This window comes from Poecilia reticulata, chromosome 18 (genome assembly GCF_904066995.2).
Source record: "Poecilia reticulata chromosome 18, P_reticulata-male-v2, whole genome shotgun sequence".
In the NCBI taxonomy this organism is placed as follows: domain Eukaryota; kingdom Metazoa; phylum Chordata; class Actinopteri; order Cyprinodontiformes; family Poeciliidae; genus Poecilia; species Poecilia reticulata.
In genome coordinates, this window is record NC_088847.1 from 4,283,481 (window position 1) to 4,309,264 (window position 25,784).

The 25,784-nt window shown below is 39.9% G+C and overlaps 1 protein-coding gene across 10 annotated transcripts in view; it reads left to right on the forward strand.

Moving 5' to 3' along the window:
* The window catches only part of nrxn2b (neurexin 2b), an 811,982-nt gene that overhangs the window by 337,411 nt on the left and 448,787 nt on the right, over positions 1-25,784 (forward strand). For 7 of the 10 annotated variants that reach the window (XM_081599837.1, XM_081599839.1, XM_081599834.1 and 4 more), the window contains 2 exons: positions 12,417-12,440; positions 24,384-24,545. In XM_081599837.1, coding sequence (XP_081455963.1) covers positions 12,417-12,440; positions 24,384-24,545 — 186 coding nt within the window. The remainder of the gene's footprint in view (positions 1-12,416; positions 12,441-24,383; positions 24,546-25,784) is intronic. The other 3 variants (XM_081599838.1, XM_081599840.1, XM_081599833.1) reach the window with 1 other exon arrangement.

Genomic DNA, 25,784 nt, shown 5'->3' on the forward strand with positions numbered 1-25,784 from the left:
CCTCCCTTAAAATGACACATCTTAACACAGAGTCACAGGGTGCGGGGTAGTTTCTCTTCCAATGGGGAAAAAAAACGGAAACGGCGAGTAAGTAAAGTTAATGGCAGCAAATGTTGCAAATAATGAAAGTAGGAGAAAATAACAGAGTGAGGAAAAGTGGTCAGCATGTCCTCCAGCAGACAATAACTTGGTATAATCTAAGCCAGCCTTATTGGATAATAAGCTTGGTTTTCCCCAGACCTTTCCGTAATGTTTGCTGCCTTATGAAAAAATACAGCTGAACTCTATGTATGATTGAATTTCAGGACAGCTGTTCTTATTTAATAAGATGGTAAATAATCATCAAATTGAATGACTGTGAAGCGTGTGGACAGGTTTTGACTAGAACGTTCCTTCTGTTTGGAGTTATTTTACGTAGCATGCAATACACGCCGTTTTCATCTAGTTATGTATGGCAAGGCAGCTTTATTTATAGAGCATATTTCAACCAAAGGGGACTTCAAGTGCTTTTAAGCAATTAACATTAAAAAGGTTTAATAGTAAATAAAAATACATTAAGGGTAGGAAACGGCAAATATAATGCTATTTATACTTGTTTTAAACCGGCAGATTGAAGATGGGCAGTAATTTTTAACCTATGCTATTTTGGTCTAAAAACTAAAACTTTGGTTTTATCTTTATTTAGCTGAAGAAAAGTTTATTTAAAAGTGAAAATTTACACCTGACTGTATACTCCTGGTGATAGACTAATGTACAACTTTGTGGCATCAGAATAATCGTGATGCTCTATCTTAGTGTGTATATATTTGGAAGGGGAGAGGACCGAGAGCAGAACCTTGGGGAACTCCACAGATCATTTTATTCACTTTAGTTTTATAGTTGCCTCAAATAAAGTTAAACTACTACTGACATTTTATTACAATCAGTGTTCAGGCATCAACATAGTTGTTCAAGGCTAGAATATGTTTGTATGTTTATATAGGCTTTCACTTATTCATACCATAGTGTTTTCTTAAAGAACTGCCCCATAATACATCAAGCTTGTATATTACACAGTTCCAGACAATAACGCAATGTATGCAATAAATCATGTATGTGACATTCAATGTTAATCTTTAATAATAATTATTATAAAGTTATTCTGGAGGCAACAAGATAGAAGAACAAAGTTCGAAAGAAAATGCCGTTCTAGACGTTTTCGAATGTTGTTGACTGACATGTTCTGACTCATCTGGTACATCCAGTTGTTTCTTTTATAAATATACAACCACATTTGAATAAAAGCAGAAAAGCATAGAGGAGAAAAAGTTGATCTCATATCAGCCCTAGTGGGGAAGGCTCCAAAGAGGATCTGCTGCTCTGACAGAACAGCTCGCCTGTAGCATGCTGCTGAAAATTCACCACAAAAAAAACTTTTTATTGAACTGTTTTCGCTATTACTCTCTTGACATTGAATCTTCTCACTCATGCCAGTACTTCACTTACCACTTACTTCTAAGTTGTCAATGTGGTGGGTTGGGCGGGGGGAGGGGGGAGTTATCAGTCAAGCCATTGATGTTTCTCACAGACTCCTCTCAAACAGGCCGGCCCTGTGATTGGCTCAGATCTGACACATCTGAGCTGATAACCAGCACTTAAGCTGAGGATCCTACACGACATCCATCGATTTTTGCAAAGACTAGTTTACACTTTGACGACTTAAAGACCGAGCGGCGAACACTTCACTGCTGCTCCTGCTGAGGGACCAACTATACAGCCGAATGAAGGTGTCAAACTCTCGCAAGCACAATAGTTTGATGGAAAAAACTAAACAAAACATGCCAGTAGGTGGTGGTAATAGAAGATGTTCAGAGAATGAACTGTAGTTGTTCTTTACGTGATGAGATGTATTGTGTACTGTGTGTCAGTCTAAAATATCTGAATGTCTGTTTTTTATGGGGGTTTATTGCGTAATTAGTTCCTGGTTTGCACTATGCCTACTGTTTGTGCTTTTATGTTTATAATTAGTGGTCGTTTTTCCTTCAAGTTAATTGCAGGGTCTGTAATTAATTAATCACAATTGATCTCAGTTTATCCAAAAACTACATATCAACAAAACAGCAACATTTTTGATTCAACATTTTTTTTTAAATTGACATATCAGCTTAACAACAAATATAGTTATTGATTTTAATCTGTTATTCAGGTTTTTTACCCTTCTGATTGGTGCAAAGTGTTATTCTACCCTTTCAGCTTTCTAGAGTTTCAGGAACTCCTGATCACCAGTTGGACTTTGTGGACTGTGGATGCTAACATTAGCGTCTACTGCTACTACGTGGTTAGCTTTGAGATGCTAGGCTTGAAAAGCTTTAATAGGCTAACTCCTTTTAGCACGACTTGAACACAATAGGTTTTTTCCAGCATCTCATCAGAAGCAAAAATTAATCTCATTGTTTGTTGATGTCACTTGTGCGTCAGATTTACTGGTGTACCAGAAACGCATCAATACAAAGGTTCTGACCAGAACCTTTGTTAGTAAAGAAATTGCAGCAAAATTTTTAATGTGCTAAAATCTAATTAGTAAATCAAAATTAACATGGTAAACTCTACTTTCAATAGATAGTTACAAATAAAGTAAAAAAAAAAATTTAAGAGATGCAGTTGAGTCTCTGCCTCTCTTTCTCATTGGCTGTTGGCAGCACCTGTTGTCATTTCGGTCAGTACACTCGAACTTTCTGCTTCCAGATAAAAACTGGGAGTTGGAATATTTTTTTCAACCATGTCCTCCTCTAGGAAACCCTGTTTGACGATCATGTTTAAGAAAAAATACACAAATTATGCAGCCTTCACCTGTTGCACCTCATACTTGTTGTTCCCAATTCCGAAGCAGTTCTGTGTCTAGTTTTTTTTTAAATATTTTTTAAAAGATTTCGATTTGGATGACCTCGTTTTCATATAGGAGACCCTCTATAAAACAATATGGTCATCTGGATATACTGAAGCTAAACCAAATCTCCAAAGCTTTGACAGAAATAATGAAACCCAGCTTCTTTCATGCAAACACAAGCAACAGATAGTTAGCTTTATGGTTTCCATGCCTTATTTACATATGTATGAAGTTTATTCGTTTCCATTTTGATCTCCTGAAGCAGACTGGTTGTATCAGGAATTTGTCTGAATTAACTGGGACAGTACCGCAGGTGGTCCAAACCTTTCGTTGTTGGTGATCTCTGACTGTTATTTGGACAGATTTAAAACATAAAAATTAATGTAGAGCTACTCACCACTTGGCGTCTTCAGTTTTGAAAGTCAAAGCTAAAGATTGACACAACCAAACCACTGAGGCGTTAAAATTTTCATCAAGGAGAATCATTTTGTGTATTTCAATATTAATGCACCCTAATTACAGGAACAGTAAACACTTATAAACTTTTCAGCAGCAGTGCCAGTTTAGCTAATTAGTTTATTTTACACTCTAGTTCCAAGGCAGGTTCAAGCACACCATGAGACAAATAGTGCGCTTTGGAAGCCCACATGAGATACCGTAGAAAACAGCACTAATACAGAAAAGATGAAGGCAACTTTTGAAGAACGAAATGTTTCTTCTTATTTTTGTCTTTGATTTCTGTCACCTTGTTTGATAAGTGTTGAAAGATCCTTTTATGTGTGAGCCAATCCCACTGGAGACGCTGACTCTCCACAAGGCACTCTTCCTCCTCCTGGTTGGTGTTACGCAATCCCCTCTCGCCACAGGCTGTGTGTACCTGTCACTGGTCATTTTGCATCAAATACCAACGCAGAGAACATTAACATAATGTTATCCTTTTGGAAATGAAGAATTTACCACCTTGTCTATTAGCCATGCGGATGAGAAAGTAGGAGTTTTGATGATTTTCACCTTTCTGCTTCATGTCGGAGACAGAGTGATAATGCTAGTTGACACACCCTTGATCGTTCACATCCCTTCTCCATCTGTCTCAGACTCAATCTGAGCATTTTTTCCAACCGTTTCTGTGAGGCATGATCAGCTACAATTACCCCTCTCTGCCTAGCACGCCGTTAACACAACCCTCCGTCCAAGAAGCAGCCGGCATTCCTAAGAGAGAGGCAATCAATTCCTCTCCCGCACATCTCTCTCCTCCCCTCGCCCCCTTCGCCCTCTCATTTTCACTTTATCTCTCGCTCCCCCTGATTCTCGCTGGCAATTTGTCACTTAGCAACGGAGTCCACTACGCCGTCGGTTGTGAATCATCCTCGCCTCCGCTCCTGCGCTTAACCCTTTCTGTTGGCTTGAAACGCTCCCAGTCGGACGCCGGCGATACGACATTCTGGTCCTCGACGAGAAAAGTCGGGGAAATCATTCGACCAAGTGGTGGCAGCCTGAGCAGCTTCCAGGTTTAAAGTGCGACTCAAGGACATCAAACAAGTTAATGTAGGAGGTTAGCTTCTGTTAACGTGGAAGGTCCAGAAACGTGTTTATTTTGAGAAACATCAAAGCTCTACCAGCCAAAAAGGAAAAAAAAAAACTATTTAGAGAGATCTTCTTTGCAACCCATATAGCACGCTCTCTTATGATGATATGGAATTGCTATTCAAGACAAGCATGGGTAGGGGATTTGTTTGATGAACATAATGGCGCACTAACACCCCTGTAATCCTTTCTCAATTTACTGCCAATGACATTTTAAGTATTCCTAATGTGCTCCAGCCACGCTGCGAGGATGTGGGAGTGCAGTCGTCATATATCTGTGGGAGGCTGTGCTTTTAGGATTTCATTTTTTTCTCTTCCCTTGCGTCCTCTCCTCTGCCTGATCTCAGCCAGTCAGCTCCAAGCCCAAACTACAAACACCATGTGTTAAAAAAACAAAAAAAAAACAGAAAAACCATCCCAGCTGTTTGATTTTATCACAGGTAGATTTTGCATTTCAGAGGCGGGGTGTGGGGGTGTGGGTGGATGTGGGGGCGTGGGGGGGAAATGGTAATTTGCATCATATTTTCAACCCATTAGCATGCCTCCCTGCTACCCCCGCACGCATTCACATTCTCATTCTCATCAGCTTCATTTGCCACTACCTGCTCCGGCATTTTAATGTTTGTTCATCCCCACACCCCCCAAGCCCCCCACTCACTTCGCAAACCTATAATCTGATAACAGATCTCGCCGTCATTAGCGCATTCAAACAGGTGGAAACAAGTGATAAAATGTTGGCGAGATATACACTGTGGAGGAGATTGAGATGGAAATGGTGGACCGGTACAAGACAAGTTGACGGCAGAAACGGGTCAAGAAAAGAAAAAAGAGGTATTGAGTGTTTATGAAAACACAAGATGTCATTTGAAAATGATATTCTGCTTATTGTTATGCAAAGTGTGAATGGGATGTTGAGTTGTAAGTCTGAAGGATTTCACCCACAGATGTTTGACTTGTTTTTCCAGTTTCACATTTCATTTACATCGTCAGATTTTTAACAATTGGATAATCTTATGGCAACTTTTTGTAAGGAATCATCCATGCACAAGACAATTGATAGAAAAATGACATTTAGAGTGCATTCATTCTCCTTCGTTTGCCTATAAAGTTTGGTTCACTTGGGAAGATGCGAGTGTGCAATCGAACGCTAATGTGAACTCTGGTTTGCCTAAAATCTTAGATCTCTGTTTGGCTGAAATGAAGTCTGGTGCGGTTTGAATACATAAGCAGACCGGAAACCATTTCAAAAGCAGGAAGTGGACTTTAGAGCGGGGCATTCTGGGTAGTTGCAACCAAAACAAACACACAAATCTAGCGCTAGCAGGAGAAATGATGTTTTGCCAAAGATAAAAGAGGAATCCTACAACCGCTAAAATCTGATGCCACGCCATTTTTTTTTTTTTTTACATTTCGCAAAGAAGGAAGTTGTGCTCGTTGTTTTTACTTTGGAGGATTTTGTGTTGTTTTCTTCAGAGCGCCACCACAGGCGAGGAGGTGAACTGGTTTTTCAAGTCGTTGATATTTTGTACAGCTGCACTTGTAAAGAGATATTTATGGATATCAAACAAGGTTGGACTAAATAACATATATGGAGAAACGATTAAAAATGTATTAAGGTAATCACAGTTTAATTATTATATTATGGTTCTTCATGAAGTGGGTCCTTTAAAGCCTCCAAAACATTTAATCAATGTTTTATCCGCTAATCCTGAATTATGAATCTGACTTTCCATCTAAATAACTAAAGAGTCTTATAAAACCAGAGAGAGAGAAAAGGCTGTCTTTTATTTTGCCTGATGTAGTTTTAAGTCTGGGACACAACAACCTACTTATCCATTTTGTCATAGCTCAATAAGACACTAACCTCATGCCGTACGTTCTGTAATATGACACAGTACTGCTGGACGTTTCCTTAGATATTTCCACTTACTTGTTTTCTTGAAGCATATCTTTTTACTTTCTGTGAGTTTTCTCTATTGTTGCAAGTTTTAGTTTCCAGCACATCATACAAAATCCAAACACTGAATAGCAGCAGCTCTCTTAAACATGCATATTCATGTTCAGCTACTATGAGCTCACAAACTAGAATCCAAATATGCATAAAACAAGTTCTGTCACATAAGTTCTAATATTACAAAATATGGAGTCATGGGCACCGCTGACTAAAAAGTCAGTTGCACTAACTCTAAAGAACTTGTCATAAACATTAATACCGCTAACGCTAAGGCACTACATTAACACTATTTAGTGGAAGCTAATGCCAAAGCGCTAATTTCAGTTGAAATTACGTCTTCTGTTGAAAGACTGCCACCGACGGGCATCAGTTTAGTTTTTGACATAATTTACAAGTTGTAGATGTATGTGTCTCTACTGTCCGTGTTTTTTTTTTTTTTGTTGTTGTTGTTTCTGTACGTTTCTTGTTTGGCATAAGGTTATTGGGAGGGACAAAAATGGGAGAGGACCTGAAGAGACACAAAGGAACTGGAGCATAAACAGTCATAAACCGATGTCAAACTTTATTCAACCCAAAGCTTACAAAGCAGTCACGTAAATCAGTGCTTTTGACTTTATCCAGAATTACTAATTTAGGCGAAGCCAAGCGTGCTAAATGTTTTCAAAGTTAGGAAAAGCGCTAAAGCACAAAACAGAACATTAGCCCTCTATTAGCGCATTAGCAGGTTTTGGTCCACCACTGGGTTCAAGACATGCATGGCACTAAACAATAATACAATCTTATTTTTTATCACTGCAACTGTACAAGGAGGAAAATGTGAAACAATGTTAGTGTTTTAATTTTTACATTTCTTGAAGACATCACATAGTAATATGACACTGTGACATAAAGTTTCTCAGTATTTTTCGGGGAAACAAATGAAATCTAGAATGAAATAAGTAGGAGAAATGAAGGGGGGGGTGAAAAAAAAAAGACTGCAGAGCCGGATGAGAAACAGACAAGTACACTGCAGCGGGCAAAAACGTTCTGCTGCAGAATTCATTCACACACTCTAACAGCTCTACATCTGTGCACCCCCTTATGCTGTTTGTTTGCCAACTTCTTCCTGCCGTAATTGCAGTGACATTTATATTTGCACCTGAAGCCTGTCTGCCTGCTTCCATTAAGTGTCGCCAGACTTGCAGAGAGGCAGGCGAGGCTTAATGCTAGATTGGTGGGATGTACACAGAAGCAAATGTAGCTAAAAGAGTCTTTCTGATTCAAAGGAAAGCGCCGTCAGGCAGGGTCACGCATTCAAAAGCATAAATACATCACCAAGCATCTGTTTAAGACACGGACACCTGCATTGGTGCTGTCACAGATATGCTATGTCTTGCTAACCATACCTTCAGACTGCTAGGTGTTCACCTGATAGCAAGCGACATTTACGTGCCATTGTAAAATAACAGAAGGTGGCTTTCATTTCTTACTTTCACACCTCAAAGTGGAGACGCGCTAGAGGACGGTGATCCGTCTCCGAACTTTCCCAGCTACAATGATAAATCTATCCGGCCTGGGAATCCTGGCTCCTCTCTGCCATCCATTGATCATCTTCACAGCTCTGTCATTAAATATTTATTCTGCTTATTCGCTTGTGGCCACAGTTCAGTAAAGGCCACTGAGAGGGGTGTGAAGGAGATCAGCGACTCAACAAGACATCAGTTTGCATCTTCTTCCAGTCTGCCTCGGCGTCCTGCGGGTCTGCTGCCAGGGCGGTGGCTCGCACACCTACAGCAACAGTCGCAGCATTTGTGCTATTATAATTAGCTCCTCTGCTCTCTCTTTTTCCTCTATTTTCTCTTGTCTGGCAGCATCCTTCACTACAAACGTATAAGGATTCCTCTTCCCGGGAGGGGTGGGGTGGGGGGGGTTCTTGAGACAGATGCAACACAAAGTTGTTTTTATTGGCCCGTGGTTGTTTACCGCACGGGGGAGAGCGTTATCCGCCATCAGTAGCATCAGTGTACCCAGTCTTCATGTTCCCACATGGGTCAATTACGGAAAGGGTCACAGCAGGGGGGAGGGTGCCAAATATGTTGGCTTTAAGGGAGAGATGAGGAGGCTGCAGGGTTCTTCCTGCTCTCCTTGGAATCACTTACCGGATTTAGCTGCTTACTTGCAGATGTTATTCAGGCATATTCTCAAAAAGCAGGCGATCTGATGTCTGCGGGGATCCTGCCGTCGCAAAATGCGTTCATTATTTTTGCCTTTCGCTCTACAAACGCGCTAGAATGCCTGACGGTGTGGTAAAACTGCCCTTTTTCTGACCCAAAAGACTCTAATTCTTTGCTTCTTTAAACTTTTGACATGAATCGTTTCGATCCACACAAAAGCCTGCTCCTAAAAACGCTGTGACCGACCGCACGCCTGCCACCTGCACGCGCTCTCGAGTTACATTCCGAGAAGTATAAAAATGGGATTCACACATGGTTTCCCCTTGTTAAAGATGTCACTTTCTCCTTTGTCTGACGTGCGGGAGTTTTGCCCTCACATCTTCCTGCGCCCTTGAACACTCCAAGTCATGACAGAAGTCTTTAAACCGAATAGACACAAAATCCTCCTGTCTGCAGTTTGGGAGAAAAAAGAAAAAAAAAGGAAAACAAAAGTTTAACTTTCTGCATGATTGATCTCCAGCCTAAGGGACTTTTCATGAGTGATTATGGGTCTCAGGACTTTGGTAGAAATGTAGCTGGTATGCACCAGGAAAAAGAAAAAAAAAACACATCCAACATTTTTCTTACTGTTGTTGGAAACAACAGTAAGAAAGACCACTCAGGTCTTCTGGTTCTAGTCCAGAATCAGAACCAGAACCAGAAGACCTGCCTGGACTGGAAGGTTCATACGACAACTGGTCTTTAACACATTTTGAAACTAAGCCGTTTATTGATTTAAAAACTATCAGACCTATATATTAAAGTCTATTCTCTGGGCTACAGTGGATGGATTTTAGAACAGGGTGTTTTTCTGGTGAGTGTCAAACTTTTGTTTCAATTGTATTCAACAGTCTTGGATCTTCTAGACGCCTAAATTCAAACGCCACCTCCAGATCTTTGTTTTCTTAGAGTACACCTATTCATTATATTTTAAAGCTTAAATCATATTTCTTGGCTGAATATTATTGAAACTGAATAACTCTTTAACTGTTTTTACGTAACATCAGATATCTTTTGGTCTCGTTTCCTTAAAATATACCGACACCTTTCCTCACAGAAGGGATTGTCCAGACAGGTCATTCCAAAATCCAAACAGAGCAAGTTTATAAGGCACCTAAAAGTTTCTGCAGCGTGAAAGTCCACCTTCTATTGTCCTGTTTGTCAGAGCCAGCAAATCTTTTTTTTCCACAATTTGGGTTTTTCAGGTTTTCCGTTATGTCCGTTCGTTCGTTTCACAGGCTGTTATTTCTGCAGCTCAGAGGCACAGAAGCAAATTGCAGTGCTCATATGCAGATTCACACCCACTGCAGGAGCCTTTTTTCTCTGCTAATTAATGGATTAAGAGGCATCATTAGAGACAGTGGGTGACGGCTGACAGCTCTTCACTTTGACCAAGCATCAAGGTGTGGGCGTGTGCAAAGTTTAACACTGGCCATTTAGCCTCCTGGGGACCGGTTTGTTTATGGTCACCGCTCAGATCAATCTCCCACACAGATGGCAGGAACGCATTCTTCCCACACACCTTTTGTACGTACATAAAGCGGAGGCAAATCTCTGGCCGGGAACAGGCTTCTGACCGCAGCGCCGAACTTCACAGACACGTTCAAAAAAGTTTCTTTAGCTTTATTTGGTTGAAATTCTGTTACTGTCTGAAGTTGTGCATGATTCAGGGCAGGAGCACTTTAACTATCTGCTTATCACTGTCACTGCAGCTCATTTCCTGTACTTTGAACCCACGGTTAGGATGAATGATGTGTTTCCATCAGAAATGTGTGCAAAACTTTGTCAATATTTCGCTTTTGTCAAAAAACACAACTTTACAACTGTAGTGTCTCCATTAAATAAGAAACGCAACTAAAATCATAACTGTTCACGCGAGAAGTCGCTAAAAAATATGCCACACTATCATCCTCCCCCTACTTCCTGTCGTCGTCTTCATGGTTTTCCCAAGTGGCAACATCTGGTTGTTGATCATGTGACTAGTATGATGGAGAAAAACCAATTTCGATACAGATGCAGCGTTTTATCAAAAACAAGAATTTATTCAGAGTTGGCGTGTTTCCATATAAGCAAATTTATCTCCGAAATGTGAAGTTGTGCAATTATATGGTCAATGGAAATGCACCTATGAACTCCAATTCTAAAAAAAAATATGGTAGCTTCATTTTATTTTATACACATGGTTCATGTAGTTTGTCGCATTATGTGTGAGAAAAACAATTTATGAATACTTATGAATTTAAACAGACCTGCTTTGGGATTTTATGCAGTAGACTCCCTAAAAATATTTCATTTGAATAAACGTTACAGTAAATATGGCTGCGAGCATCTTGGGCTTTGCATGTATAATTATAGCACATGCAGCCACTTGCATATGAATCTGCTGTTTTCAAAAACGAAATTAATCCAGCTTTTTGAATGTGTACAAATTCCGTTGGGGTGCAACAGTTTTTTAGCAACGCCTCAACTTTTCACTCAGACTTAATGTCTACATTCTAACAAGCCACTTTATTGGGTGTTTGTACAGCACCTCTGTTGTTGTAGGAGTTTCACAGCCAATCCGGAAGAGGAAAACCTGAAAAAATGCCGACGTTCAGGATTCCTTTCATATTGACCAACCTTCCACTGCTGAAGACAATCACCATGGCTGATACTTGATTTTTACTAGGTTGTGCGTATAATTTGCGTTACACAAGACATGTAATCTTAAAATGTCTAATGATAGCAACATGTTTGTTTGATAGGAAATCACTTAAAAAGTATGATAATTATGACTTATTTGTGAATGCAGTCAATGTGTGTGTATGTTTTTAACAAATAACTAATTAACATCTCTTTTCCTTTCAGAATGCAGCAGCCATTTTTCTTTCCTGAAGCCTTTTTTTTTTCCTCCTTTGCAGGAAATCTCTGAATTAACTCGGCGCCATCACAACCTCACACTTGAGATCAACCTTAGCTTTTCAAGATAATTGCAGATTTGTGCAATGGCGTAACATCTTTGCTTTCTTGTTTCATGTATTGCAGTTGTCATCCGCTATATTCACTTCTCTGTAAGTCATCTAAAATAATTGGCTGTGCCCACCAAAACGAAGGCCTCGCAGAAATTACCTAGACCCTATTAATAGAGAGCCCCGCTGGCCACATCAGTCTGTCACCGTGGATACTAATATTGATGTACTTTTCCCTCATTTCCTTCCCAATTCCACGTAAACATCCCCTTTAAAACCGCCCGAAGCCCTTATCTCTCCACCCACCCCCGCCCGCCTCCCCGAGGAGGTTGGTTTGCTAACTTTTGTCTCTCTTACTAACAAGCTTCAGATTTTTTCCAGTTTGATTCTTTTCGTTAGTGAATTTTATTTTCCTTTACCTCTTATGATTTCAACAACTAACACTGTGTCATTCACGGAATGTGTGCCATCTGTTGTTTTTTCTACTTAAATTGCGACCTACATACTAACAAATGTACTGTATCCTATCCTTTTTCTTTACTTTTTCTTTATTTATTTATTTTTGGATGATTTTGTGTTGGAAGACCCTTTAAAACAACTAGGCACTTACAATTGCTTTCTTTATTTCTTTATTTGGATGTTTTAAAGCAAAAGAAATATAGGAGAGAAGAAGTTTCTAGGTTGTATTTTTCTATATTTTTCTTTTACTTTTCTTTTTTTTTTAGCCTCAGACTGTCAATGAACTGAGACGCTGCTTTTGCTATAGGCAATTCTATCCCACTTTTTTGGGGGTTAGGATATGTTTTCTTGAGTTTTTTTTTAAGGTTCATCATTATTTTTTTCTTTCTCCTCCCCCCTGTTTTCTCCTGAAGCACGCAGGCATTGGACACGCTATGGTAAACAAACTGCATTATATGGTAGATATCATTCTAATTGTCTTACACTTTGGTTTGCCCTGGGTTTTCCGTTACTCTTTCTATTCTGTTTGCTTAACTCAAAGTCCAATCCTTCATCAATTCCAAGGTAGCTGAAAATCTCCACCTCTGTTCTTTTTTTTTTTCTTTTAGCCCTCTCTTTGTATAAACTTATACAAATATGTGTAACAGAATTTTTTTTTACTACCCTTTATTTTCCCCTCCCTGAAATTTTCAATGTTTTCATCCAAAGAGGTCGGCACCAAAAAAATTATATTTTTTGTTTTAATTTTGTCTTTGTCTTTATTTTTTTAATACATATATTTTTTGCTCTTATTTCCTTTATGTTTTTAAGTTTTTTTTTCTAAACTTCGAATACTATCCGTATGAAGAAATAAAGAATATAATGCAAAATGTATGTTTTTTTTTTTGTTGTTTTTTTTTACAATTTTATATTAGAATATTTTTACGGGTTTTTTGTTAACCCTAGTTCCCCTCCTGTTTTTTTTGTTTTGTTTTTTTAGAGGAATCCTTTGAGGCGAGCTTACACAGCTGATTTCTCAAGAAAATACACACTCTGTGACTATTCCAGTGAAAAAAAGTTGAACAGAAATCTTTTTTTGCGTCTTTCATTCGAAAAAGATTAGCTCATTAGGCTCCAGAACGCCATCGGTTGCATATGAAATATAGTCATTTACTCGCTCACTTAATTGTGGGATGAATATGGCCTCTCGCAGTGCCACAAACCTCATAATTATGTGCTGATCTCTAAGATGCAAAGAACAATAAAAAGAATTATTGTGGTATCTTATATTGCGATATATACACCACATGGTTCCTCCCACAAAATATTAACACCTCTACTATGCTTTAGAAAGGGTTGTGAAAAGTTTTGACCCTCCTGGGGAAATGTTTAGTACGCTAAACATTTTCCTAATAAACTCTCAAATCCTCCAGCTTAAGCTCAGGTTCCGTTTAGATGTCAGTCTGCACAGGACATTCACTGAGAATCTCCTATGTTTGCTGTTTAGCATACTAGCATTATGATTAGCATTCTTTGTTGCATCTAAAATGTTTTACAGCTAGTAATAGACTGCTAATTGTAAAACGTTTCAGCTAGTAGTAGACTGCTAGCTGTAAACCGTTTCAACTAGTAGTGGACTGCTAGCTGTAAACCGTTTCAACTAGTAGTGGACTGCTAGCTGTAAACCGTTTCAGCTAGTAGTGGACTGCTAGCTGTAAAATGTTTCAGCTAGTAGTGGACTGCTAGCTGTAAAATGTTTCAGCTAGTAGTAGACTGCTAGCTGTAAACCGTTTCAGATACAACAAAAAAATTTTAATCGTAATGCTAGCATGCTAAACAGCTAACCTAGGAGATTCTCAGTGAATGTCCTGTGCAGACTGACATCTCAATTGAGCCTGTGCTTAAGCTGGAGGATTTTAGATTATTTTTAGCTGTAACTGTAAATTACTGCACCACCTGATGAATTTCTACTAAGTAAAATTTTCAAAGGTAAAACAGTGCATATAGTGAACAACTTGACAATTTCAACGCAGCTATTGGTTTTCTTGCCAAAGTAAAACCTGTTTACTATGTTATAGCAAAGCATGTTATCTTGGGACGTCGTGAAGTTCATGGTACACTGAAGAGTATTTACAGCATTTGATTTAGAACTTAAAGCTCTTGCAATAAAACCAGCCTTATATCAGGGTGGAGTCCTTGGCCATAGTTTCATGATCTTCTGATTTCTCAATGGTGAGGAACATACTCATGTCACCTGGCTTAAATAAGGAAAAAAAAAAACATCTTAAAGTTTTTCATGGCCAGAGGAGAGGCATGAAAAGCAGCATTTTGAAATGCAGCCAGTTAGATGTCGTCCAGTGGCAACCATGAAAGCTCCTGGAGAAGAGTGGACACTCAGTTTCCCTAGAAACGCCCTTTTTCTTTAGCCGGCACGCTCTAATTTGATTCCCAACAAAGTTAAAATAAAGTTTGTTTGTTTTTTCAGACATGCTAACATCTCAACACCATTCAGGCAGTTTGGTCTAACTTTCTTTCACTGGGAAGTCCGTCTCTACAGTCATGGCCAAAAGTTTTGAAAATGACACAAATATTATATTTTCACATGATCTGCTGCCCTCTGGTTTTCATGTGTGTATGTCAGATGTTTTCATCACATACATAAATACAATTGCAATCGTATTATGAGTAACAAAAGGTTTTATTGACAGAATGAGTTAATGCAGCAAGTCAATATTTGCAGTGTTGGCCCCTCTTCTTCAGGACTTCTGCAATTCTCCCTGGCATGCTCTCAATCAACTTCTGGACCAAATCTGACTGATAGCAGTCCATTGTTGCACAATCGATGCTTGCATTTTGTCAGAATTCCTAGGTTTTTGTTTGTCCACCCATCTCTTGATGATTGACCACAAGTTTTCAATGGGATTAAGATCTGGGGAGTTTCCAGGCCATGGACCCAAAATCTCTATGTTTTGTTCATGAGCCAGTTAGTTATCACCTTTGCTTTATAGCAAGGTTCTCCATCATGCTGGATAAAGGTATTGTTCATCACCAAACTGCTCTTGGACGGTTGGGAGAAGTTGCTGTCAGAGGACATTCTGGTACCATTCTTTATTCATGGCTGTGTTTTTAGGCCAGACTGTGAGAGAGCCGACTCCCTTGGCTGAGAAGCAACCCCACACATGAATGGTTTCAAGAAGCTTTACAGTTGGCATGAGACAAGACTGGTGGTAGCGCTCACCTCGTCTTCTCCGAACAAGCTGTTTTCCAGATGTCCCAAACAATCAGAAAGGGGATTTATCAGAGAAAATGACTTTCCCCCAGTCCTCAAAAGTCCACTTCCTGTACCTTTTGCAGAATATCAGTCTGTCCCTGATGTTTTTCCTGGAGAGAAGTGGCTTCTTTGCTGCCCTCCTTGACACCAGGCCTTGCTCCAAGAGTCTCCGCCTCACAGTGCATGCAGATGCACTCACACCTGCCTGCTGCCATTCCTGAGCAAGCTCTGCACTGCTGGTAGCCCGATCCCACAGCTGAAGCACTTTTAAGAGATGGTCCTGGCGCTTGCTGGTCTTTCTTGGGCGCCCTGGAGCCTTTTTGGCAACAATGGAGCCTCTCTCCTTGAAGTTCTTGATGATGCGATAGATTGTTGACTGAGGTGCAATCTTTCTAGCTGTGATACTTTTCCCTGTTGGGCCATTTTTGTGCAGTGCAATGATGACTGCATGTGTTTCTTTAGAGATAACCATGGTCCACAGAAGAGAAACAATGATGCCAAGCACCAGCCTCTTTTTAAAGTGTCCAGTGGTGTCATTCTTACTTCATCATGACTGATTGATCTCCAGCCCTGTCCTGATCAACACCCACACCTGTTAATGGAGCAATCACTGAAACAATGTTAGCTGGTCCTTTTAAGGCTGCAATGAAGTTTAAATGTGTTTTGGGGAATAAAGTTCATTTTCTAGGCAAATATTGACTTTGCAATTAATTGCTGTTAAGCTGATCACTCTTTATAACATCCATCCATCCATTTTCTTCCGCTTTTCCGGGGTCGGGTCGCGGGGGTAGCAGCTTCAGAAGGGAGGCCCAGACTTCCCTCTCCCCAGCCACTTCTTCCAGCTCCTCCGGGGGAATCCCAAGGCGTTCCCAGGCCAGCCGAGAGACGTAATCCCTCCAGCGTGTGCTGGGTCTTCCCCGAGGCCTCCTCCTGGTGGGACATGCCCGGAACACCTCACCAGGGAGGCATCCAGGAGGAATTCTGACCAGATGCCCGAGCCACCTCAACTGGCTCCTCTCGACATGGAGGAGCAGCGGCTCTACTCTGAGTCCCTCCCAGATGACCGAGCTTCTCACCCTATCTCTAAGGGAGAGCCCAGCCACCCTGCGGAGGAAGCCCATTTTGGCCGCTTGTACCCGTGACCTCGTTCTTTTGGTCATGACCCAAAGCTCATGACCATAGATGAGGGTGGGAACGTAGATCGACCGGTAAATCGAGAGCTTCGCTTTTTGACTCAGCTCTCTCTTCACCACGACGAACCGGTACAGCGCCCGCTTCACAGTAGACGCTCCCCCAATCCGCCTGTCGATCTCCCGCTCCCTTCTTCCCTCATTCGTGAACAAGATCCCCAGATACTTAAACTCTTCCACTTGAGGCAGGACGACCCCCCTGACCCGGAGAAGGCACTCTACCCTTTTCTGGCTCAAGACCATGGCCTCGGATTTGGAGGCACTGAGCCTCATCCCGGCCGCTTCACACTCGGCTGCGAACCGCTCCAGTGAGAGCTGCAGATCACATTCCGATTAGGAATATACTCCAGATAACATTCTGGAGTATATGCAAATTGCCATTATAAAAACTGAAGCAGTAGACTTTGTAAATATTAACATTTGAATCATTCTCAAAACTTTTGGCCATGACTGTAAATAAAGCTGCCTGCCCATTGATGCAGACCCTAAAACATAAATATGTATAAGCTGTGTGTGCTCTACCCATCACTAACACTAACATTAACTTATATTTGTATACTTTATATCCCTCATCCCTTGCATGAATATAGTGGGCTTCTCCCTTTTTTCATCCTTATTCTTTTTAAATAGGGATAAGACTGACAATATATGTTTATGTATATATATATCCCGGTTAACATATATGCATACATATATTAATTGTTCTAATATAGTTAATATGACCATAAAATGTGGTAGCCATACCCCTATTTTTTTATTTCTGTTCTTCCTATGTTTATTTGTTTTATTATTATTATTTATGTTTAATTTTAGAAATTAACCTACTAAAACAAATTATGACCTCACACCTTTCCCTACCAAAAAAAAAAAAGAAAGAAAATGACACAGGGAAAAAAAATATAGAGGGGAGACAGATTTCCTACTCTGGTAAGAAAAAGAGTATAAATGTCGGAAGGATTCAATTTAACCAGTCCAACTCGACATGAATTAAGGGAAAAGGCAGAAGCCTGTATATTTGATGATGCCTTTGTGATTTCCTCCTGAATTTTGAGAGAAATTACAAAGCAATACAAGTGCACAGCCTATAACGCCGTCGTAAAAATGTGGCGGAGGCGATCGGAAAAGCCCTAAACTCACGACGGCGATCGATGCCATCAGAATACCGACTCTTCCATTTACCAAACGCAGGGCTATCTCATCTCCCCTCTGGATTTTCCCTATTCTTTAAAAAAACCTCTCTCCTGTTTATTTCATCCGTGGCTATTGATCCCATCATGTCTCACTTCCACCTTCTTCGTTGACAGTATTCAGTGATTGTAACCTTCCAATCTGTTTGCATGCAACAGTTGGCTAGAGCACTTGCGCCATTAAAACGGCGCAAGTGCTGCTGTAGCCCAGCACGTGTCAGTCTGTTGTACACGTGTCTTGGTGGTTTGTTTTCTTTTCTTTTCTTTATGTTGTGATTTTGAATATCACAAACAGCCTTAACAATGAGAGCTCTGTTTTTTTTCCCATTTGTCTGGTGTTGTGATACCCTGAAATTAAATTAACCCCGTCCCCCCCAACACTCACCCCTCGTCTCTACCAGCTCATTTCTGCTGCATCTTGCCAGATGGTCGATTTGCTTTTCCAATTTTTTTTTTTTTTATTATTATTTTTCCTTAACCCATTTGTGTTGTGTCCAGAGGAATTCTCCCTCCACCTCCATACTTCCTCCCATCCGTTTTTTTTTTTTTTTGGTTAACGTGCATGGGCTGTGTGTCACCCTGTTAACTTGGATGGATTAATTTTGGTTCTTCTTGAGCGAAACAAACCCCTTCCACATGAAATAACATGTTCAGTTCAAATCTGGATCTGGTTTGTGCAATCAAATTGCAGAGGACTTTTAAAGAATCCTCACATTTACTGACCACATTGATGAAATTAACCGAATCAGTGTTACTAATCAACTGTTCCAACGAAACCTTTGTTGTAACTGTACTAACAACCATTTTTGTGTCTGACTTTCCCTTACTTACAAAAGTACTAACAGTTTCCTTTCACCCTCCAACCTGCTAAGCCTTTTGGGCCTCCATTAGGCACCTCCCTCCCCTCTAATTGTTGCCGATACAACGTGACCGGAATACTTTTAGAATCCCTGAAATGTACTAGCTTAGTTTCCCGGTATGCTTTAACTATAATTTGTGATTAGCTAGAAAATTTTGACAATCTGCCAGACACCTATCAAAGTCAATGAGACTCGTTTTTCTGATGGAAAGCTTTAACAGCTTCACTCTTGGGTTACTATAGAAATGTGAACGGTTATGAATGCTTAATGTGTATGTTTTCAATTCTCCTCACTAAAGATCTATGAAAATAAGCAGATGTAGCGCTTTAAGGGTAAGTGATCCATTTACCAGGTAAGCATTTCAACCCTTTTCTGCAGTGCATGTGAAACATAAATGTACAAACCTGACCAATCAGTTTACAAATGAGCAAAACAATTGATTATATTACATTTCAAGAAGCATGTTTCAGTTGGACTCAACTTTTCATAATTATTAACAGAGTAAATCATTAACCATTCAGGGAGAAAAAAACATTCATATGATGCACGAAAGAACAGTACTCAAGAAAAGGTTGAAAAAAGACATTTGTTATTGTTTGTGAAGATCTTTAAGAATATTTTTCACACTTAGTGACTTTGGATGAGAGGTTGATGTTGATGTGAGCCAAGCTCTTAACCTCAGGTTGCTTACTGATCTGTATATCGGTGTATGAATGTGTGTGTGTGTTAATGAGTGTGCTTTGGTGATTGACTGCATTGTAAAGTGCTTTGAGTGACTAGCACAACTAGAAAAGAGCTACAAATTCAAGCCATTTACATTAGGTAAGGTAATTTTATTTATATAGCACATTTTCAGCAACAAGGCAATTCAAAGTGCTTTACATGAGTTAAGAAAGTCCATTAATCAAATGGAAGATCCCATTTGATTAATGGGATCAAATGGGATCCCTAGTTTAATTATTTCATTATGGAAATAAATAATTAAGCTAGGTAGCTAAAGATTAAATTGGCTAAGCGATTTCCTTACATTAAAGACACGAGGCTCATCAGTAAAGATAAATACCAATGGGGAAAGCTAGTCAGCAATTACACAAAGAATTTCAAACTATAAAGCCAAAAAAGAAAAAAGTATTGATTATAATTATTGATTTGCAATCTAAATCTTCCAGGCCTTTGCTGCTGTAGTTAGAAACTCTCCAAAAATCAAGAAAAATAAGAACTATAAAACAGACTTATTTTGGTGGCAGAGTCTTCCTTCAACAGCAAACTGGACAGTCACATTTCTTTAGGCCCAAACAAAAAGTAGACCCACCTAAGAAATCAGTGGAACACATTTGGTCAGCAATGACATCCGTCCACCAGTCCTTATTCGTTCTCCATGGTAACTGACTGTTGTACCTGCTGATGGTTAGAGTTAGTCTCCCCTCTTCCAATTGATTCTTTGGGTTTCAGCAAACATTTAGCATAAATTCCAGACAGAGGTTTCACATCAGACCTACTTCCTTGTTGTCCAGGTGGAAGTTGATGTTTCTGTTTCCTGTTAGTCAGTTCTAGTCTATGTTCAGCCGAGGGATCTGCCGGCCAGCCTCCATCTTCAAGTGTCCTCATTGGGCCATTCAGGCTGCCCTACTTGGCAGCCACCCATGCAGTTTTTACAGGGTGTTAAAGATTAATGAAAAGTCCTAAAGTAAGGCATAAAAACATTAAACCCTTAACAAGATATATACTGGCCTTTAACACAAGGTTTTGGATTTAAGCTACATCTTTAAATTTTTTGTTTTTTTTATTAACCTTTTTTTTTTTTTTTTAGAAATGCATCATTTATTTTATGCCTTGCAGTTCTGGCCAAAATATGCTGATGTTATATGTATATATATACACTGTGGTCGAACTATAAAGTCTTATTTAGGGCACTAAACACTTTTGTTTGCGATTTATTGCCATATATTTAGCCTTTTTCTGGAACCTGCATATTGGGAATATACCTTTATACAAAAGTATATTTCATAAAGTTTAGTTTGTATGCAGGGATTTCAGTTGTTGAATAAAACCTATCATCATTCACCAATATAAAACTAGAAAGACTTTGTTTGGTAAAAGTTTCAAGCTTTTTAATAAGTTATTTCTGAGGATAATGTAGGCTTTAAATTTAAATAGTGACATTAAACGGTCTGAAAATGTTAATTTTTCTTCATGAAACCCTGTTTCCTCTGTACATCATCAAAGTCAGTCAATTACCAGAAAACCAAAAACCCGTCAAAATGGAGACAAAATTAAACTTTTTTTTTCTTTTTTTTTTCCTGGAGCAAAAGGAAGGTTTAGTGCTTCCTACTCGCTCCAGCCCCAGAAACTACCTGGCTTCGTTCTGATCCATATATAGAAGCGGTGAAGTCGCGGCTGTGCTCGTGGGACCTCCTATTAGTGTGCTTGCTCATTTCTTTTCTTTTCGATTTGGCTGTAGTCAGCACATAAGTTTTTCACCGGGCCTCTGAGGATCAGCAGAGTGGAGAAGGTGGGAGTATTCTAATGCACAGTGGACTGTGTGCAAATCAGCTAAGTAAACTCTGTGTGTGTGTGTGTGTGTGTGTGTGTGTGTGTGTGTGTGTGTGTGTGTGTGTGTCGGTCATGACAGGGCTAACCACCTGAACGGTGGGAATTACATCCTTCCATTCTTTTCATTCACGAGAAGATTATCCATCATACTAGCTACATTTTCATATTGTTGAAAAGAATGTTTTGTCAGGAGGGAACGCGTTCAAGAAATCCACTGATCAAAGAATCCTTTCAGCAGCGAGAGATTTGGTGAACTTGTCAGCTTTAAGTGATTTGACGTCTCAAGCTGTGTCGACCTTAAATCTGGGAAAGTCTCAATTCAGCACAGAGCAGCGAGGTCTGGGATTCTCTGTGCTGCAAAGAGACTCTGGGTAAAAAACCCTGAAGAACGATTAAAGTCAGCAGGACGTTCAGTAAGGTTTGTGCAGGAAAACCAGGTGTAAAGATCCAATAAAAAAGTGACTTTTAGTTGTTTGAATAACATACTTTTAGGTTTCTGTTGTTTTGGCACCTTGACAAGTTTTGTCATACTGTGGGGAGTATTTTATTTGCTCCAGTCTTTGACCACATCGTAAATCAATTCATAAATAAGATTTCTCCTGGCAATGTTTACTGATCTGTCTGTCTTAAACGCTTTTAACTTTTTAGGCAGCGGATTTACAAATAGAAAGAAAAACTTTTTTTTTTAAATCTACTGATCATTTCCAATTGTCTTTTTTTTGTTGTTGTTGTTGAATTTAATAGATGTCTGGCAGTTTGTCAATGTTTCTCCCTCATGATCCCTCTGATCATATCCAGCTCTTGAGATCAACATCTTTCTACAAAACGTTCCGCTGGCAGTTCCTAGCACTTTTAGTCCACGCTTTAGTCTCAAGGCCTTCCAGGTTCAATATTTTCTCAAAACGTCTTATTTTTGGTGACCGTGTGGCTCATTTGAAGTCAAATAAATGTGTTGGAAAAAATTGCAACCATCCTGATAATGCCCCACATTTCTTCTCCCTAGCCGGTGAGGTTTCCACCATGACGATAGGACAAGTGAGTCAGTCCCGCTGAGAAGCCCCATCTGATCGCCCCCCACCCCCCTAACCCCCACATACCAGCTCTGCAAACTGCAGATTCTTTACGCCAGATGCGTCTGGCTAGTATAATCATTATTATTCACCAACAGCAGACATAAAAATGGGTTGCCCTGCTAATCAGGGAAGTACGAAGGAAAAATAAAAATGGCGAAAGGAATTAAGAATCAAAACTGATGATTCAGCTGAGGAATCAGGATCTGTGGAGTGCAGTTGCTATAGTTTGGCTTCAGCCACCAACTTCAGAACTTTGAACGCCTTCATTTGTTCCAGTCAGAAACAGTTTACGCGTTGTCAAGAACCCCAAGAGCCTCATTTTCCATCAGTTCAGTTGAATAAGTTAGAGAAGTTATTTTAAATATATATATATATATATATATAATTTTTGTAACAAATAAACAGCACATACGTATTTGATTGTGCTATAAATTGCCACAATATACGTGAAATAAACATAATATTGCCACTTTAAAACATTAGTTGATTCTCTATCATTTTAAGCCAGTCAGGTTAAAGACTCCTGCTCTAGAAAATGTCAAATTTGTCACAAGTGAGCTAAACGTACTGCAATTAAATCGACGCGTTCTGTCCATAGACGGTAGAAAATTCCTCTCGGCGTTCTCGTTGTGATGTCTGTAATACTGCCACTGCTTGATGCAGGAGGAAATGGAAAGCAAACATCGACGTGCATAACTCCTGGGAGTGCTGAGTTTATACATTTACGCAAAATCATTATATATTAAATCAGATGAGAGCACTTTTTTCCTTTCAGCGAAGCCAGCGGTTTTAGTATGATTAAAGTATAAATAATTGACAAAGCACCGAATATGGTCCGAAATCAGACAACATGATTCGGCTGTGCTTCTGTTTTGTTTGAAGGCTTGGTTTTGGTGGTGCTAATGCTAAATACGGTCATAATGTAAAATGACAACGCAGAGCAGCAGTACAATTAGCTAAATTATACTTATTTGCATTCTCGTCAAGTACTGCAATTTTGTCTGCATTGTAATGAGCCGAATGTGGAGAGAATAGGTTTTTATTCGGAATGATTGCCGTATTATCTGATGAGCGGAGGAGAGACGCTTTCCTTGAGTGTATCCCAGATCTCATTTTTCTCACTCCCCAGGTAGTTATTGAACTATTAGTGAACAGGCTGCTGTGACATTTAGAACAGTTGTTTCGTCTCATCTTCTGAGCTTTGTGTGCGCTGCTAGCAGAGCAGCTCTCACACCTCTTAGTGAAATCCAGGATAAAACATCTTTTTTTCATTGGATTACTCATGCTCTATTGATATCAGATTATAGCGACTCAGTATTTCAAACACTATACGACTGAGTTTGAGCTTTAACACACAGCCTCCCAGTCTCGTTCTCTACAATGTAAAAGAGCAGAATTTTGAAAATGGTAAGTCCTGTTTCTGCACGTCTGTTAACACTATCTCGTACTTTCAGCTTACGTCGGAGTCTCTTGATTCCTCATTCCAACCTGGCTCCGTTGACTCCGTCTGCAATCAAACATTCAATGTCGAATGTGTAACCTTGCAGAGAATGAAGAGTCTGGAGGCAATTAAAATGAGACAGGAGTTATTTTTAGTGATGGCGCCTGAAATGAAAACTGGTTCAGCAAAGGAATGTTATAGAATGTCTATGCCAGGGATTGGAGGGAAGAAAAAAAAACAACACAGGGCCACTTGTAAAGATCAAATGGCTTATGTTTGGTACGTTTAGCAAATGGTAAAATGGTGAATGTACCAAACGGACACAGAACAGGAGAGAGTAGGAAGATGTTCAGACCGTGTCTTTGGTTGTTTGCAAACAAGTTGAACGAGCTTCAAGTCCTAAGCCCAATTGAATTGAACTAATTGAACTTTTGGTTGTTGATAGTGGATATTATTAGTCTTATTTAAAAGAAATACCTGCCCGGTTTAAGTTTTCTAGCCCGTTTTTAACCAGTCCAGAATCCAGTTGAAGCAAACCGTCTCTTTCGTCTTTTTCCTGCACCGTCAATGATCAGTACCTTGGAGTTCACGGCTTAGCCTTACTGTAACAAGTGCACTCTGCAGTGAGGATCCTCAGTCTGACGAGCACCAAAAGAGAGCAATGCACCCTAGGACACAGCCCTGCCCACCACTGGCGTTTAATCTAACATCTTCCTTGTTTCTCCCCTTCATTTCTTCTAATTTCTCTCCTCTCTTATCATTCTCTACTCTTGCTCTATTGTTCCCTCTTTCTACTTCTGTCTCTCTTGGCCGGTGCCTGCACTAGGTGACCATCTCTGTAGATGGTATTTTGACCACCACTGGCTACACCCAGGAGGATTACACCATGTTGGGCTCCGATGACTTCTTCTACATTGGGGGAAGCCCCAACACGGCAGACCTGCCTGGATCACCAGTCAGCAACAACTTTATGGGCTGCCTTAAAGATGTGAGTCTGTTTTTGTTTTATCGAACAATACCAGCCAACGTCTGTTTGGTTCCACAATAAAATGTAGTTATAGCAGCATAACACAGTTGCAGTGAGAACATGTTGGATCGTAGAATAGTGTCATTCTCACATTTTTCAGCGAGCACCCTTGTGTTGACAGACACAGTCTCTAGAGATTCATCAGCGTGGGCAGATTTAACTCCCATATGTTGGAGTGGGAGGTGTCAGATGCACAACATTCTGAATTGCTTTCCAAGTGTTTATTCCCTCTGTGGTTGTTCTTGCACTTTCTAACCCCAGTATAGACCAAACACTTGAGCAGAAATGAATAACGCCACAACAGGCTGACGGGGGAAGCAGCCGTATTCCGGTTTTATACTGTCCACCAATAGGATTCAGTTCAATTCACATACAAAAAAACATGTCTTTAATGCCGCCAAAGTTTTACCACAGAGATGAACAAGCTGTCATGAAGACCAATCACGGCCCCAACTGATGTTCTCTTGTAAATGTAATGGCTTGTATAGACGCAAAGCAACGTGGTACTATCTTATATCCTCATAAAACCTCGCTGATTGAATAAGTAATTACTTTTGCCATCACTTTTAATGGATCACACAGTAATCACACCATCTCTAACTTAATTATGCCTTGAGAATTACATTTTCATTATTTGACTTGCCATCGAAAGGTTCCCCTGTGGGTCCTAAACCTCCCAAGGCATTTAACTATCCTCTCTCTCATCAGGACAAGACAGGATTTATAGTCAGTGTACAGACAGAGCACGGTGAAGGGGAGAGGAGGAAGAGAATGGGAGAGAAAACAGATAGCAAACAGGAAGAACAGGAGTTGAAGACAAATAAGCGGTGTTAGACAGCGAAATGGAAATGGAGTTGTTAGGGCCTTCTGTTGCAGCAACTTTTAGTTTTGAGTCTGGAAATATTTTCCGATTAGTCTACAAATATGCTTTGATCAAAAATGTTCCATTGTGGTTCTGTCTCTGTCTGCAGTACCTCCAGTATTGCTGCGTATTCAGCTTTGTCCATCCTCATATGAACTCTGACTAGTTTCCTTGTCTCTACGGAAATAAATAAAACATGCCCAAATCACCCTCCACAGGTGATTTGCAGTATTAGTTTTCCACCACACAGCATTTGACATCTGGCCTTAGAAGTGAATTTGTGATCTCTTTTTGTACATAACCCATTTATTTCTTTTTTTCCACGTTTGCGGTGCCCC